Genomic DNA, 16,703 nt, shown 5'->3' with positions numbered 1-16,703 from the left:
TTTTGCATGCAAATCCAGAGGGTCTCCAGATCTAAGGTCGGCCAACCTACTTGGCTGAAGAAGATTTCTTCAAACATGTTATGAAACCTGGCCTCGCCCTTCCATTTCCTAACAAACTTTCCTGTTGTTTTAGTTTTCTTGGACTCAGTCTTAAAACATTACGTGTTCTTTATTTTTTTTAAAAAAATGCTGCTTATTGAAAAAAAGAATCACTTTTACTGCCCTTGTGTCAAGGGTGCAGTGCAGAAATCACAGAGGACATTTTTTTCCAATCCTTATATGACGAGACTCCAAAATCAAAACAATATATTCTTAAAGAAGAGAATCTGTTCTTTCTAATGGTGCTAAATTGAAGAGGATTGAAGCTGTCCCACAGGATCAAACAGGGCATCAAAAATAGCCGAAATCTGACAAAATCCCATTAAATACCAACTTTGAACTCTTATATTTTTTCAACAACTTGAAGGAAAGTGCTGCAAATTGGAAGTCCTCATTGCAGTTGTGTACTGAGTACACCTGCCAAAACTCAACCTGAAAGGCCAAATAGTTTTGAAACTACAGCAGCCTGAAGATTGCTGTAAATTCATTTTTCAGAGGTTTTTTTTTTTGCAAAGTTTGAGCCTGAACCATGTAAAACAAGAGGACTAGGTACATGGGGTTTTGCCAGTTTATAAAGCCTTACAAGGCGTGCAGGTTCTCCAAATATCTCCAACATACTACTGAAACTGCCACATTTACAGCTTTTGGAAATTGGCCCAAAATGTCATTTTTGCTGATTCGCCATTATGCAACCCTTTACTTGAGGTCTCCTAGAACTCCCAGTTTTTAGTCTTTTGAACTAAAATTTTGCACAGCATAGTTTTATATCATAAAGTAACTATGTGCCAAATTTCATCAAAATCTGAGATCCTAAGGTGGGGACCACCGGTCCACTTGACACGGAATGACTCTAAAACATATATGTATGTATGCATATGTGTATATACATGTATGTATGCATATGTGTATATACTATATATGTAGCTCAAAAAAATAAAGGGAACACTCAAATAACACACCCTCGATCTGAATGAAATATTCTCATTGAATATTTCATTTGCACAACTATTCCATTTGCACAACAGCAGGTGAAATTGACTGTCAATCAGTGTTGCTTATTAAGTGGACAGTTGGATTTCACAGAAGTTTGATTTACTTGAAGTTATGAAGTTTTTAAAGTGTTCCCTTTATTTTTTTGAGCAGTGGCTATGTGCATGTGTGTGTGAGTGTGTGTATAAAACATACTTTTGCTGATAATGAAAAGGAAGGGAGACTACTATTGATCTATTTTGAGCTTATTTGCTCTTATCAGGTAGTCACATCCTTACTGGGATTTGAACCTGGGCCTGGGCCTTGTAAGGCAGTGGCCTTAGCCTCTAGACTACAGGCTGGCTTCCTTATCAGCTTATACCAGGGAAGGGTTATGTGTGATTTTTTGTCGAGTCACCCTGGTATATGGGAGGAGCATACCGCTTCCTTTTTGCCTCTCGGCCCCATATTCCAAGGCAGATAAACTTTTTTATAGCCTATAACTATAATCTATAACTATAATCTTATAAAAGGTTTATCCTATAAAACGTTTATTTATCACACCCACATGTAAGTATAACGGTTGATGCAAACCGATGTACAGTGATCCCTCGATCATCGCGAGGGTTCCGTTCCAGGACCCCACGCGATGATCGATTTTTAGCGAAGTAGCGGTGCGGAAGTAAAAACACCATCTGCGCATGCGCAGATGGTGTTTTTACTTCCACTGCCGCCCACCCTTCGCCCGCCCACCCCGTTGCTCGCGCCTGGGGTGCGCGCGCGCTTGGGGACACCCCAGCTCCGCTTCCCAGCTGGGAGGCGGAGGTGGGGTGTCCCCAAGCGTGCGCGCTTTCCCCAGCAACGCGCGCGCGGTGGGGACACCCTAGCTCCGCTTCCCAGCTGGGAGGCGGAGGTGGGGTGTCCCCAAGCGCGTGCGCTTTCCCCAGCAACGCACGCGCGCGTGGGGACACCCTAGCTCCGCTTCCCAGCTGGGAGGCGGAAGTGGGGTGTCTCCAAGCGCGCGCGCTTTCCCCAGCAACGCGCGCGCGGTGGGGACACCCTAGCTCCGCTTCCCAGCTGGGAGGCGGAGGTGGGGTGTCTCCAAGCGCGCGCGCTTTCCCCAGCAACGCGCGCGCGGTGGGGACACCCTAGCTCCGCTTCCCAGCTGGGAGGCGGAGGTGGGGTGTCTCCAAGCGCGCGCGCTTTCCCCAGCAACGCGCGCGCGGTGGGGACACCCTAGCTCCGCTTCCCAGCTGGGAGGCGGAGGTGGGGTGTCTCCAAGCGCGCGCGCTTTCCCCAGCAACGCGCGCGCGGTGGGGACACCCTAGCTCCGCTTCCCAGCTGGGAGGCGGAGGTGGGGTGTCTCCAAGCGCGCGCGCTTTCCCCAGCAACGCGCGCGCGGTGGGGACACCCTAGCTCCGCTTCCCAGCTGGGAGGCGGAGGTGGGGTGTCTCCAAGCGCGCGCGCTTTCCCCAGCAACGCGCGCGCGGTGGGGACACCCTAGCTCCGCTTCCCAGCTGGGAGGCGGAGGTGGGGTGTCGCCAAGCTCGCGCGCGCTGCCCGCCCGCCCACGCTGTTGCCGTCTCCGCTTCCCAGCTGGGAAGCGGAGCTGGGGTTTCCCGCGCGCGTGCCGCCCGCCAGCCCACGGCGTTGCTCGCGCCGCCGCTGGGGTCTTACCGGGGCAAGAGGGGGAAGACCCAGGGAAGCCTCTGCCCGGCGGGGAAACTCCACCATCTACGCATGCGTGGAAGGGCACGCATGCGCAGATGGTGGAGTTTACTTCCGGGTTGAAAACTCGCGATATAGCCCTTTCGCGATGCTCGAGGACGCGAAACTCGAGGGATCACTGTACGCTTATTGTATATGTGGGGAAATTGTACTCCTATTTGTTCGTTTGGTTTGTATACGTGTGTGTTTTATATGTATTTAATAAAAACCTTTTTTTAAAAAAGCAGCGTAAGAGGCTGCAAATCTTCAGAAACTTAACTGTTTATTTTCAGCAATAATTTTGAGCCGAATGGAACCAAGCCTCTCAGGAAGCAGACGCCCTCTGGAACTGTGGGTTGTAGACAATATCTGGAAGGTGGAAGAAAAAGTATGGATTTCTTTTTTCCTTTTAAAAAAAATAAGTCCAAATTCCAAGAAACAGAAAATCCAGAGAACGGCAGCAGAGAAATAGAAACGGACTTCTGTTGCGAGAAATGCACAATACACAGCACTGAAGTTGAGCTTTTGGGGTTTTTTGTTTTAAGGGTTCTTCAGAGCTCTCAAGGCCAAACCTTTTTCCTTCCCATGCAGGTATGGAAGAAAAAAAAGTTCCTGAAAATTGAAACCGCTGGTGAGAAAATAATTAAGAGGTGGGGAAAAGAATATCTCCGGGACCGCCTTCTGCCGCACGAATCCCAGCCAACAGTCAGGTCCCTTCTCCGGGTCCCGTCGACTAAACAATGTCGTCTGGCGGGACCGAGGGGAAGAGCCTTCTCTGTGGCGGCCCCAACCCTCTGGAACCAACTCCCCCCGGAGATTAGGATTGCCCCCACCCTCCTTGCCTTTCCCAAACTTCTTAAACCCACCTCTGCCGTCAGGCATGGGGGAACTGAGACATCTTCCCTAGGCCTATATAGTTTATGTATGGTATGCTGTGTGCATGTTTTTAAAATTATGGGTTTTTAACTTTGTAATATTAGATTTGTATTGTATATTGTTTTCTATTGTTGCTGTGAGCCGCCCCGAGTCTGCGGAGAGGGGCGGCATACAAATTTTATATATATATGTACATGTCACATGTTTTTTTGCTGAATTTGAAAATTAAGGGAGACTAGGATAGATCTATTTCGGCCTTATTCGGCCTTATTTTGGCCTCATCAGCTAGCCATACCCACTGGGACTTGAATCTGCAACCTTTGCCTTGTAAGGCAGAGAATTATCCTCTAGGTCAGTGTTTCCCAACCTTTTTTGAGCCGCGGCACATTATTCATATTTTCAAAATCCTGGGGAACACTGAACCGGGGCGGGGGGGGGGGGTATGGACAAAAAAAATATCTCTCTCTTCCTTCCTTGTGCTCTATTTCTCCCTCCCTCTTTCTCTCTCTTCCTTCCCCTCTTTCTCTCTCCATCCCTCTTTCTTTCTTTCTCTCTTTTTTGCTCTTTCTCTCTCCCTCCTTCCCTCCCTCTATGTCTTTCTCTCTCCCTTGCTCTCTCTCTCTCTTGCTATGTCTCTTTCTCTCTCTCTCTTTGTCTCTCTTGCTATGTCTCTCTTTCTTTCTCTCTCTCTCTCTCTGCCTCTCTTGCTATGTCTCTCTCTCTCTCTCTCTCTTTGTCTCTCTTGCTATGTCTCTCTCTCTCTCTCTCTCTCTTTGTCTCTCTTGCTATGTCTCTCTCTCTCTCCCTCTCTCTTGCTATGTCTCTTTCTCTCTCTCTCTTTGTCTCTCTTGCTATGTCTCTCTTTCTTTCTCTCTCTCTCTCTCTGCCTCTCTTGCTATGTCTCTCTCTCTCTCTCTCTCTCTCTTTGTCTCTCTTGCTATGTCTCTCTCTCTCTCTCTCTTTGTCTCTCTTGCTATGTCTCTCTCTCTCTCTCTCTCTCCCTCTTGCTATGTCTCTCTTTCTCTCTCTCTCTCTCTTTGTCTCTCTTGCTATGTCTCTCTCTCTCTCTCTCTCCCTCTCTCTTGCTATGTCTCTTTCTCTCTCTCTGCCTCTCTTGCTATGTCTCTTTCTCTCTCTCTCTCTGCCTCTCTTGCTATGTCTCTCTTTCTTTCTCTCTCTCTCTTTCGTCTCTCTGTCTCTCTTGCAGCATGTCCAACAGCCACTGTCGGTGCCTCCACCCTGGAGCTCCCTCTCGCCGCCGCCATCTCCCCGCAACTGTCTGGGGTCACTGCAGCCGGCACCTTCCCGCTCTCACTGCCAGTGCCCTCCCGCCGGTCCCCAAAGGTCATTGGTTGCTGCCCCTGCCAGGGAAGCTCCAGCTGGGCGGGGCGCTGCCGGTCCCTCTGTCCTGGAGCTCTTGCCACTGCCATCACCTGGCTACTACCTGGTGCCGCTGCTGATGGCACCCTCCTGCTCTCACTGCCGGTGCCCTCCCGCTGGGCTCCAAAGGACACTTGCCGCCAACGTCAGGGAAGCTCCAGCTGGGCGGGGCGCTGCCGGTGCCTCCGACCTGGAGCTCCCACTCGCAACTGTCCCCCGGCTACTGCCCGATGCTGCTGTTGCCGGTGCTCTCCTGCTGGGCCTCAAAGCAGGAAGGCGGGAAAAAGGAGGCGCGAAGAATGAAGCTCTCCTTTTCCCCGCCTTCCTTCTTTGGGGCCCAGCAGGAGAGCGCCGGCAACAGCGGCATCGGGCAGTAGCCGGGGGACAGTTGCAAGTGGGAGCTCCAGGTCGGAGGTACCGGCACCGGCAGCGCCCCACCCAGGTGGAGCTTCCCTAGGAGCTTCATGGCACACCTGACCGTGTCTCGCGGTACAGTATCCAATCCCTTCAGTGATTCGACACATATATATATATTTGTTTTCGTAGATTTTCACGGGTATATGTATGTAGATTGTTCTGAGTTCGGGTTTTGCCCTGTGTAATATTTTGCATGTCTATGCGACGTTTCGGGGAAATCACATTCACCATCATCAGGCTGAAGTTTCAAGCTTCATGCTGTTGTAAAAATGGATTTCCATTTTTACAACAGCACGAAGCTTGAAACTTCAGCCTGATGATGGTGAATGTGATTTCACCTATATGTATGTAGATTGTTCTGAGTTTGGGTTTTGCCCCGTGTAATATCATGTGTGTGATAATTTGTCCAATTTAGATCCCACAGTGTTGGCCTTCTCTGGGTCACATCATTGACTAAGCAATTCAGTAATCCCTCGCTACTTCACGGTTTATCTTTCACGGATTCGCTATTTCACGGGTTTTCAAAGGGGACTTAAATCCATTAAAAAATTTAAATCCATTAAAAATTCATAAAATTCTTCTACAGTACTACTGTAGTCTATTAAAGAAACTGGTAGGATATCCCATGTAGTTCCAGCTGAGAAACATTATAGAGTGACTGTTTAATGCAAAGGGTGGGTTTTGAAAGTCCAAAGACTCATTAAATATAGTGATCCCTCGTTTTTCGCTGGGGATGCGTTACAAGACCACCCGTGAAAAACGAATTTCCGTGAAGTAGAGGAAAGATATTTTTTAATGCAAGTCGTTCTATAATGCTTCTCAGTTGGAACTACATGTGATATCCTATCAGTTTTTTTAATAGACTACAGTAGTACTGTAGAAGAATTTTATGAATTTTTAATCTATTTAAGCCCCCTTTGAAAACCTGTGAAAGATGAACCGTGAAGTAGTGAGGTATTACTGTACGTTAAAAAATATCTTTCCTCTACTTCACTTCAAGGACCGCCTTCTGCCGCACGAATCCCAGCAACCGGTTAGGTCCCACAGAGTTGGCCTTTTCCGGGTCCCGTCAACAAAACAATTTCATCTGGCAGGACCCAGGGGAAGAGCCTTCTCTGTGGTGGCCCCGGCCTTCTGGAATCAACTTCCCCCCAGAGATTAGGACTCCCCCCAGCCTCCTTGTCTTTCACAAACTCCTGAAAACCCGCCTATATCGCCAGACATGGGGAAAATGATATACCCCTAGCTGTTCTGATTTATGTATTGCTTGTTTGGGTCGCATGATTGTTCTTTATAAGGGTTTTTAAATTGTTTTTAATATTGGATTTGTATATTATGCATTGTTGTTGTGAGCCGCCCTGAGTCTTCTGAGAGAGGTGGAATACAAATCTAATTATTTATAATAATAATAATAGTAGTAGTAGTAATAATAATAATAATAAGGAGGTTGCAGCCATTGTAAATACATGCCAATTGCCCAGGGCTTGAATTCTTATTGAGCTACTGTAGACTTGCTGCAATGGTCATACTATTATTATTATTATTATTATTATTATTATTATTATTATTATTATTATTATTATTATTATGTCAATACAACAGAGCAAACGAGATCACTATGCTGGATTTTGTATTTCATCACCAGTCGGGCGCTTCCCAAGCACCTAAGACTACGTGATGTAGCGGCGAATTATGTTTGCCGATCCCAGTAAAGCGGCCTTTTGCAATTGACAGGTGGAGATTTTGTCAATTCCGATGGTTTTCAAATGTCCGCTGAGATCCTTTGGCACTGCGCCCAGCGTGCCAAGTACAATTATTATTATTATTATTATTATTATTATTATTATTATTATTATTCCCAGAGCCTCTGTGTGAGCCAAAAATCAGCTGGCTGGCACACACATGCACGTTGGAGCTGAGCTAGGGCAACGGCTCGTTTGCCAGCAGATATGGCTCTGCGTGCCATCTGTGGCACCCATGCCATAGGTTTGCCATCACTGGTCTAGTGCAGAGGTCCCCAACCTTTTTTGCACCAGGGACCGGCTTTAAGCTAGACCAGTTTTCCATGGCCCGGTGGGGGGGGGGGGGAGCTAGCTGTCAGCGGCGCCGTAAAAGGGGCGATCAAGAGAGGAATAGGTGAATGAATGGACGGAGGGTGGGAAGGAAGGAAGGAAAGAGGGAAGGGACAGGAACAAAAGAAGGGTGCAAAGGAAGCAAGGAAAGGTGTGAAAGGGGAGAGTAAGAGAGGAAGGAGTGAAAGAAGGGAATGTGGGAGGAAAGAAGGGAGGAAGGAAAAGGAAAGCAAGAAATGGAGGGAGGAAAGGAAGGAAAGAAAGAAAGAAAGGGGGAAGGGACAGGAACAGAGGAAGGAAGCAAGGAAACTTATGAAAGGGGAGAGTAAGGGAAGAAGGTAGGAAGGAGAAAGAAAAAAAGAAATAGAGGAAGGGAAGGTAAAAGAGAGAAAGAAAAAGAGCAAGAAAGAAAGCAAGAAAGAGAAAGAAAGAAAGGCAACTTCAAAGAAAGGCTCACTGAGCATCTCTCACTCTCTCTCTCTTTCTATCCCTCTTTCTTTCTTTCTCTTCCTTTCTCTCTCTCCTCTTCCTTTATCTCCTCTCTCTCTCCCTCTCTCTTTCTCTCCCCCCTCTCTCCCCTTTCCCTCTCTCTTTCTCTCTCTCCCTCTCTTGCTATCTCTCCCCCCTTTCCCTCTCTCTTTCTCCCTCTCCCTCTCTTTCTCTCTCCCCCCTCTCTCTTTCTCTCTCTCTCCCCCTCTTTCTCTCTCTTCTTCTCACTTTCTCTCTCTTGTTTTCTTTCTGTCTCTTTTGCTTTCTCTCTCTCTCACTCTTTCTTGTTTTCTTTCTCACGCTCTTTCTCTCTCTTGTTCTCTCTCTTGCTATCTCTTTCTCTCCCCCCTTTCTCACTCTCTCTTTCTCTCTATCTTGCTGTCTGTTGCTCTCACTCACTCTCGTTCTCTCTCCGTTCTTCTCAGCGATGACGCGCGCACGCCCTGCCCGCCTCACCTTTGCGAGAGCACTTTCGCCCCGGGCTATCAGCAAGGGGGTTTGCAGGAGAGGCGGGGCCGGCGAAGGTGATATTCAATGTCGGGGGAGAACGGGCGGTTGCGCGCGCTCCCTATCCCCCTGCTAGCCCACTCGGAATATTCAAAATAAGAAAAGCCTTCGCCGGCAAAGGTTTTTCTTATTTTGAATATTCCGAGTGGGCTAGCAGGGAGATAGGGAGCGCGCGCAACCGCCCGTTCTCCCCCGACATTCAATATCACCTTCGCCGGCCTCCGCTGAGGAAAGCCTTTGCCGGCATTTCCTCTCGGCGTCAAGGAGGCGCAGCGGCGGGCGGAGAGAGGGAAGGGGGGGCAGCGGCGTCCCTCCTGGCCTTGGCGGGCCGCCCAACCCTCCCCACCTCCTGCAAACGCGGCAGGCGGTGGGGGGAGAGCGAGGAGCCGGTTCCGGCGGGCGCGGGGCTTGGCTGGCTGGCGGGGGGAGCGCCGCTGGTGGTGCGGAAAGGCCGAGGGGGCCCTGGCGCCGCGGACCGGCTGAAAAGCCCCAACGGCCCGGTCCCGGTCCGCGGACCGGCGGTTGGGGACCTCTGGTCTAGTGGTTAAGGCAGTGTTTCCCAATCTTGGCAACTTGAAGATATCTGGACTTCAACTCCTAGAAGTCCCCAGCCAGCATTTGCTGGCTGGGGAATTCTGGGAGTTGAAGTCCAAATATCTTCAAGTTGCTAAGTTTGGGAAACACTGGGTTAAGGTACCAGGGTAGAAATCAGGAGACTGTGAATTTGAAACTAGCGCTGCTTCAGGTACAAAAGCCAGCTGGGTGACTGAGCCAATCACCGGGCGATAAGTACTAGTCCTACCTTAGGCAAGAAAACTGGCTTGGTGACTTTGGCCAGTCTCTCCCAAAGTGAGGTGGGTCGTTGTTGTTGTGAAGAAAATAAGATGAGGAAGGAATATTAATTACATTCTCTGCTTTGGGTTAAGGGCAGGGTAACTGCAGAAACAACAATTACCGCCAACCTGCTTTCTATGGAGCCGGGGTGGCGCAGCAGGTAGAGTGCGGTACTGCAGGCCACTGAAGCTGACTGTAGATCTGTAGGTCAGCGGTTCAAATCTCATCACGGGCTCAAGGTTGACTCAGCCTTCCTTCCTTCCGAGGTGGGTAAAATGAGGACCCGGATTGTGGGGGCAATAGGCTGGCTCTGTTAAAAAGGTGCTATTGCTAACATGTTGTAAGCCGCCCTGAGTCTAAGGAGAAGGGCGGCATAAAAATTGAATTAATAAATAAAATAAATTCTGCATGAGTCAAAAAGAGGGGCGTGAAAATATTTACTGACCCCTCATATCCTGGACAAAAATTGTTTCAACTCCTACCCTCAAAACGACACTATAGAGCACGGCACATCAAGACAACTAGACCCAAGAAGAGAAGAGAATTCTTTATTGGGCCAAGTGTGATTGGACACACGAGGAATTTGTCTTTGGTGCATAACCTCTCAGTGTGCATAAAAGAAAAAAGACATTTGCCAAGAATCATGTGGTACAACACTTAATGATTGTCATAGGAGTCAAATAAGCAACCAGGAAGCAATCAATATTAATGTAAATCATAAGGATACAAACAACAAGTTACAGTCATAAGTGGGAGGAAATGGGTGATAGGAACAATGAGAAAACTAATAGTAATAGTAATGCAGTGAATAGTTTGACAGTGGTGAGTGAATTATTTGTTTAGCAGAGTGATGGCATTCGGGGGGAAAACTGTTCTATTCTATTCTATTATATTCTATTCATAAAAATCAAATAAATACAGTGGCATTGTATAACACCCATACTTTGGCCAGTAGCATAGCTGGTTGACCCTTGCAGAATTCTAAACAGAGTCAGGCCTGGTTCATTCTTGAGATAGGAGACCACAGTGAAATCCTAAATCTGTAATCTGGATTTGAAAGCCCAACAAATATATATAGGTAGATAAATAAATGAAACTGTGGCCTAGAAAGCAGAGCCACAGACCACTTGCATGATTGCCAAAGAGATCCATGAAACCTCCAAGAATCACATCTGGCTCAAGGGGATTCCCCCCCCCCTTTGTATTAAGCTATCTTTGTATTAAACTATATGTTTGTGTCTACTACATCCCACTGTTAGTTGCCACTCTGAAATTATGGGCAATTGTGAGCCGCCCCGAATCTTTGGAGAAGGGCAGCATACAAGTCTAATAAATAATAATAATAATAATAATAATTATTATTATTATTATTATTATTATTGACCCCCTCAGAGGGTCTGCAACTTGGGCGTCCTCCTCGATCCACAGCTCACATTAGAGAAACATCTTTCAGCTGTGGCGAGGGGGGCGTTTGCCCAGGTTCGCCTGGTGCACCAGTTGTGGCCCTATCTGGACCGGGACTCACTGCTCACAGTCACTCATGTCCTCATCACCTCGAGGTTCGACTACTGTAATGCTCTCTACATGGGGCTACCTTTGAAGAGTGTTCGGAAACTTCAGATCGTGCAGAATGCAACTGCGAGAGCAATCATGGGCTTCCCAAGGCATGCCCATGTTACACCAACACTCCACAGTCTGCATTGGTTGCCGATCAATTTCCGGTCACAATTCAAAGTGTTGGTTATGACCTATAAAGCCCTTCATAGCATCGGACCAGAATATCTCAGGGACCGCCTTCTGCCGCACGAATCCCAGCAACCGATTAGGTCCCACAGAGTTGGCCTTCTCCGGGTCCCGTCGACTAAACAATGTCGTTTGGCGGGACCCAGAAGAGCCTTTTCTGTGGCAGCCCCGACCCTCTGGAACCAGCTCCCCCCAGATATCAGAGTTGCCCCCACCCTCCTTGCCTTTTTCAAGCTCTTTAAAACCCACCTCTGTCGTCAGGCATGGGGGAATTGAAATTTTTCCCTTCCCCCTAGGCTTATAGAATTTATACATGGTATGCTTGTATGTATGATTGGTTTTTAAATTGGGTTTTTTTAGATTATTTTTAATATTAGATTTGTTTACATTGCCTTTTTTATTGTTGTTAGCCGCCCCGAGTCTTCGGAGAGGAGCGGCATACAAATCTAATAAATAAATAAATAAATAAATATGATAATAATGATGATAATAATAATAATAATAATAACAACAACAACAACAATAACAGGGTTGGAAACGACACCCTTTGCCTTTGGTTAAACATAGTTTGCAACCAGAAGCAACAAAACCCAAAGCCAAATACAGTTGAATTGCCATCTGAGCTCCAAATGGGTAAAGTAATTTTTTTAGCCAATCTGGATAGGACTCCTCCCCAAATCAGAAATAACCAGGCCTGGCCCATTACATACCTGTGCTGGCCATAGCCGCTTTTTCCACCTGCATAAGACATATTCTCCTTCACTCATCATCCTCCTCGTTGGATGTCAGCTGGGGATCCAGGTTAAAGCCTTGCTCGCAGAGATGATCTAGAAACATAGAAACATTGAAGATTGACGGCAAAAAAGACCTCATGGTCCATCTAGTCTGCCCTTATACTATTTCCTGTACTTTATCTTAGGATGGATCTGTGTTTATCCCAGGCATATTTAAATTCAGTTCCTGTGGATTTACCAACCACGTCTGCTGGAAGTTTGTTCCAAGCATCTACTTCTCTTTCAATAAAATATTATTTTCTCACGTTGCTTCTGACCTTTCCCCCAACTAACCTCAGATTGTGTCCCCTTGTTCTTGTGTTCACTTTCCTATTATTTTTACTTCCCTCCTGAACCTTATTTAACCCTTTAACTAAGAGGTCTTCAAACTTGACAACTTTAAGACTTGTGGACTTCAATTCCCAGAATTCTCCAGCCAGCTATACTGGCTGGAGAATTCTGGGAGTTGAAGTCCACAGGTCTTAAAGTTGTCAAGTTTGGGGACCTCTGCTTTAACATATTTAAATGTTTCGATCCTGTCCCCCCTTTTCCTTCTGTCCTCCAGACTATACAGATTGAATTCATTAAGTCTTTCCTGATAAGTTTGATGCTTAAGACCTTCCACCATTTTTGTCGCCCGTCGTTGGACCCGTTCAATTTTGTCAATATCTTTTTGTAGGTGAGCTCTCCAGAACTGAACACAGTTCAGTTCGAAGTCACTAAACAAGGACAGACCGCACTAGTCCACATGAAGTTGGCGAAAGAGGTGCAGCGTGAGTTGAGGGGGGATGCTAAGCATCTAACAAATACTTTTTGTTTTCTTTTAAAATCTCATTCTGCCCAGTCCCCTAAACAAAAATGATTAGGGGACTGGAGGCTAAAACAGATAAAGTTGCAGGAACTGGGTATGTTTATTTCAGGGGCAGGCAAAGTTGGCTCTTCTGTGATATTATTATTATTATTATTATTATTATTATTATTATTATTAATTAGATTTGTATGCCGCTCCTTTCTGAGGACTCGGAGCGGCTCACAACAAGAACAATACAAATCCAACCTTTAAAACAATTTAAAACCCTTAATATAAAAACAATCATACATCTCATACAGACTATACATAAAGCGGAAACGGCCCAGGGGACTCAATTTCCCCATGCCTGATAACAGAGGTGAGTTTTGAGGAGTTTGCGAAAGGCAAGGAGGGTGGGGGCAGTCCTGATCTCAGGGGGGAGTTGATTCCAGAGGTTCGGGGCCACCACAGAGAAGCCTCTTCCCCTGGGTTCCGCCAGACAAATTGTTTTGTAAATGGGACCCGGAGAAGGCCAACTCTGTGGGACCTAACCAGTCGCTGGGATTCGTGCGGCAGAAGGTTCCAGATATGTGGACTTCAACTCCCAGAATTCCTGAGCTAGCATGAATGGCTCAGGAATTCTGGGAGTTGAAGTCCACAAGTCATAGAAGAGCTAACTTTGCCTGCCCTGGTCTAGTTCAGTTAAAAGAAAGACCAGAGGAGACATGACAGCAGTATTCCAATATCTCAGGGGTTGCCACAAAGAACAGGGAGTCAAACTATTCTCCAAAGCACCTGAGAATAGAACAAGAAGCAATGGATGGAAACTAATCAAGGAGAGAAGTAACTTAGAACTAAGGAGAAATTTCCTGACAGTTTTATTTATTTTTTATTTATTTGACTTCTCTGCCGCCCAATCCCATGGGACGCAGGACAATTAGAATAATCCAGGATGAAAAAATCTAATAAATAACGGTACTTTAATGAAGCCATACAGTTAGGATACAGTTAGAACTCCTGTTGGTGCTTCTTTTCTGAACTACCTCCCAGGGCAAACAGACTTCCAGCCCTGCTCCAAAATAGGGCAAACAAGAGGGGAGTCTCCTCTCCAACTTTTAAGAAAAATTTTGTCTGTCTTTGGAAGGAGTTGTGTTTTTGCCAGGGAGGGTCCAGATCTCAGACGTTGGTTGCAGGGGGCCATGATCGGAAATTGTCTGCTTTTCCTCCTAACTGGTCGCTGGGATTCGTGCGGCAGAAGGCGGTCCCTTGTACTCTGTGGGATCTAATCGGCCGCTTAAAGTTTTTCTACTAAAATTAATTGGATTGTTAGACTTGTACATTGTACAAGGGACCGCCTTCTGCCGCACGAATCCCAGCGACCAGTTAGGTCCCACAGAGTGGGTCTTCTCCGGGTCCCGTCAACTAAACAATGCCGCTTGGCGGGACCTAGGGGAAGAGCCTTCTCTGTGGCGGCCCCGGCCCTCTGGAACCAACTCCCCCCAGAGATTATAATTGCCCCCACCCTCCTTGCCTTTTGTAAGCTTCTTAAAACCCACCTCTGCCATCAGGCATGGGGGAATTAAGATTCCTTCTCCCCCTAGGCCTTTACAATTGTATGCATGGTATGTGTGTATGTATGTTTGGTTTTTTATATTAAGGGGTTTTTAATTCGCTTTTAGTATTGGATTATTATTGTATACTGTTTATGATTGCTGTTAGCCGCCCCGAGTCCTAGGAGAGGGGCGGCATACAAATCCAATCAATCAATTAATCATCAAATAAATAAATAAATAAATAAGACATCTCCCCTTGCCTATGTAGTTTTATGTATGACATGTTTGTGTGTATACTTTTTAAATAATGGGGTTTTTAGGCTTTAAATGTTAAATCGTTATTTAGACTTTTAATATTAGATTTGTTATTGTATATTGTTTTATCCCTGTTGTGAGCCGCCCCGAGTATTCGGAGAGGGGCGGCATACAAATCCAATCAATCAATCAATCAATCAATCAATCAATCAATCATTGAATAAATAAATAAATAAATAAATAAATAAGACATCTCCCCTTGCCTATGTAGTTTTATGTATGGTATGTTTGTGTGTATGCTTTTTAAATAATGGGGGTTTTAGGCTTTTAATGTTAAATTGTTATTTAGGCTTTTAATATTAGATTTGTTATTGTATATTGTTTTATCACTGTTGTGAGCCGCCCCGAGTCTTCGGAGAGGGGCGGCATACAAATCTAATTAATAATAATAATAATAATAATAATGCAGAATGCAGCTGCGAGAGCAATCATGGGCTTCCCAATATATGCCCATGTTACACCAACACTCCGCAGTCTGCATTGGTTGCCGATCAATTTCCGGTCACTATTCAAAGTGTTGGTTATGACCTATAAAGCCCTTCATGGCATTGGACCAGAATATCTCTGGGACCGCCTTCTGCCGCACGAATCCCAGCGACCGATTATGTCCCAGAGTTGGCCTTCTCCGGGTCCTGTCTATTAAACAATGTCGTCTGGCGGGTCCCAGGGGAAGAGCCTTCTCTGTGGCGGCCCTGACCCTCTGGAACCAGCTCCCCCTGAGATTAAAATTGCCCCCACCCTCCTTGCCTTTCGTAAACTCCTTAAAACCCACCTCTGCCATTCAGGCATGGGGGAACTGAGACATCTCCCCTTGCCTATGTAGTTTTATGTATGGTATGTTTGTGTGTATTTTAAATTATGGGTTTTTAGTTTAAATTATTAGATTTGTATTACATATTGTTTTGCTACTATTGTTGTGAGCCGCCCCGAGTCTACGGAGAGGGGCAGCATACAAATTTAATTAATAATAATAATAATAATAATAATAATAATAATATAAGCTTGGCAACTTTGAGGCCCCTTCCAAATTTGGGGATTCTGTTCTGCTCTAACATCCACAGAGGAAGCTGAGAGAAAGGAGACCCACCAGTGTTTCTCCCCCTGGGACCATTAAAGAGGGGTGGACCTCAACCCCCCACAATCCCCCCACCCCAGATTGAGAAACGGGTACAAAGGGGGGCCACTACCCCTCAACCCCTGAAGGCCTTGTGAACTCCAACTCCCAGAATCCCTGAGCCAGCATGGAAAAGAGGGCCATAGATCCCCAATCATAGACCCCCTTAGTCACAGGGCCAAACTGCCCAAGTTACTGCGGAAGGCTGGAGAACCTGAAGTAAGGCAACCCACCTCCATGGAGTAGAGGAGGAAAGGGAAATAGCCACCGTTAGCCATATTTAGGGGAGAGGGAATCTTCCCCGCTACCCATGGAAGCAGCCCCTTCCCCAGGACAGTCACCGGACCCCCTTTTTCCCCCCCTTCTGTCTTTTTCACCCTACCACCAAATTGGGGAGAGCGGGACTCGAACTTACCACACCCAAATCTTCGTCCTTCCCTTCTCGGTCGCACTTGAAAACTGTAAGGCGCAGCTCCACCCCTTCCTCTCCGCTCCGCCCTCCTTCTCCAAACTGGGGCTGACCACACCCCTCCGTGGAGCCCCGCCTCTTTGAACCTCAAACGGGCTCTGCATTGGGCGCCCGTTGCCTTCCATCTCGGGCATTTCCGGATTCTTCCGCCCTTTCCTCAGTTGTTGCTGGAGTCTCCGCCCACTCATTAGAGCAGGGCCAATCGTCTCGAAGGATTGGGTTCCCTTCTTTCTTTCCCCCCTCCTTCCCCCAAACCCTTGATGTCAACTCAAGATAACGAAAAAGGGGCGGGGCTAGCGCGAGACACAGCACGTGGCTCATTTAAGAGGGCAGAAGCGCGAGTTCGGTAACTGAAGAATAAGTCACTCCGATCTGAGGGTTGTCCTGCCTTCTTCCTTCCTTACCACCAATCAGAATGGAAAGCCGAATGTCAATCTCGCACTCAATGTTGCCCTCCCTTCGCTTCTCTAAGGCCCTCCCGAGCTTTGCGCGAGACACAGCTGTCACGCGCTCTTTGCGGAGGCGGTCTCGAGACAAAAGCAGCCAATCGCAGAAGAGCTTCGGTTATGCGTTGCCTCCTGAATGGACGCTGTATT

The 16,703-nt window shown here is 47.0% G+C and overlaps 1 protein-coding gene across 4 annotated transcripts in view; it reads right to left on the bottom strand.

The window, feature by feature from the left end:
• Positions 1-16,146, bottom strand: part of PWWP3A (PWWP domain containing 3A, DNA repair factor) — a 63,796-nt gene extending 47,650 nt beyond the window's left edge. For 2 of the 4 annotated variants that reach the window (XM_070745480.1, XM_070745491.1), the window contains exons 1-3: positions 16,054-16,146; positions 11,804-11,920; positions 3,056-3,144 (exon numbers count right to left, since the gene is read on the bottom strand). In XM_070745480.1, coding sequence (XP_070601581.1) covers positions 3,056-3,144; positions 11,804-11,863 — 149 coding nt within the window. In that variant the 5' untranslated portion in view covers positions 11,864-11,920; positions 16,054-16,146. The remainder of the gene's footprint in view (positions 1-3,055; positions 3,145-11,803; positions 11,921-16,053) is intronic. The other 2 variants (XM_070745501.1, XM_070745510.1) reach the window with 1 other exon arrangement.
• Between the last annotated feature and the right edge of the window lie 557 nt (positions 16,147-16,703).

The sequence above is a fragment of the Erythrolamprus reginae genome, chromosome 1, assembly GCF_031021105.1.
Source record: "Erythrolamprus reginae isolate rEryReg1 chromosome 1, rEryReg1.hap1, whole genome shotgun sequence".
In the NCBI taxonomy this organism is placed as follows: Eukaryota; Metazoa; Chordata; class Lepidosauria; order Squamata; family Dipsadidae; genus Erythrolamprus; species Erythrolamprus reginae.
The sequence above is the reverse complement of the archived record's forward strand: the minus strand, read 5'-3'. Positions and strand labels throughout refer to the sequence as shown.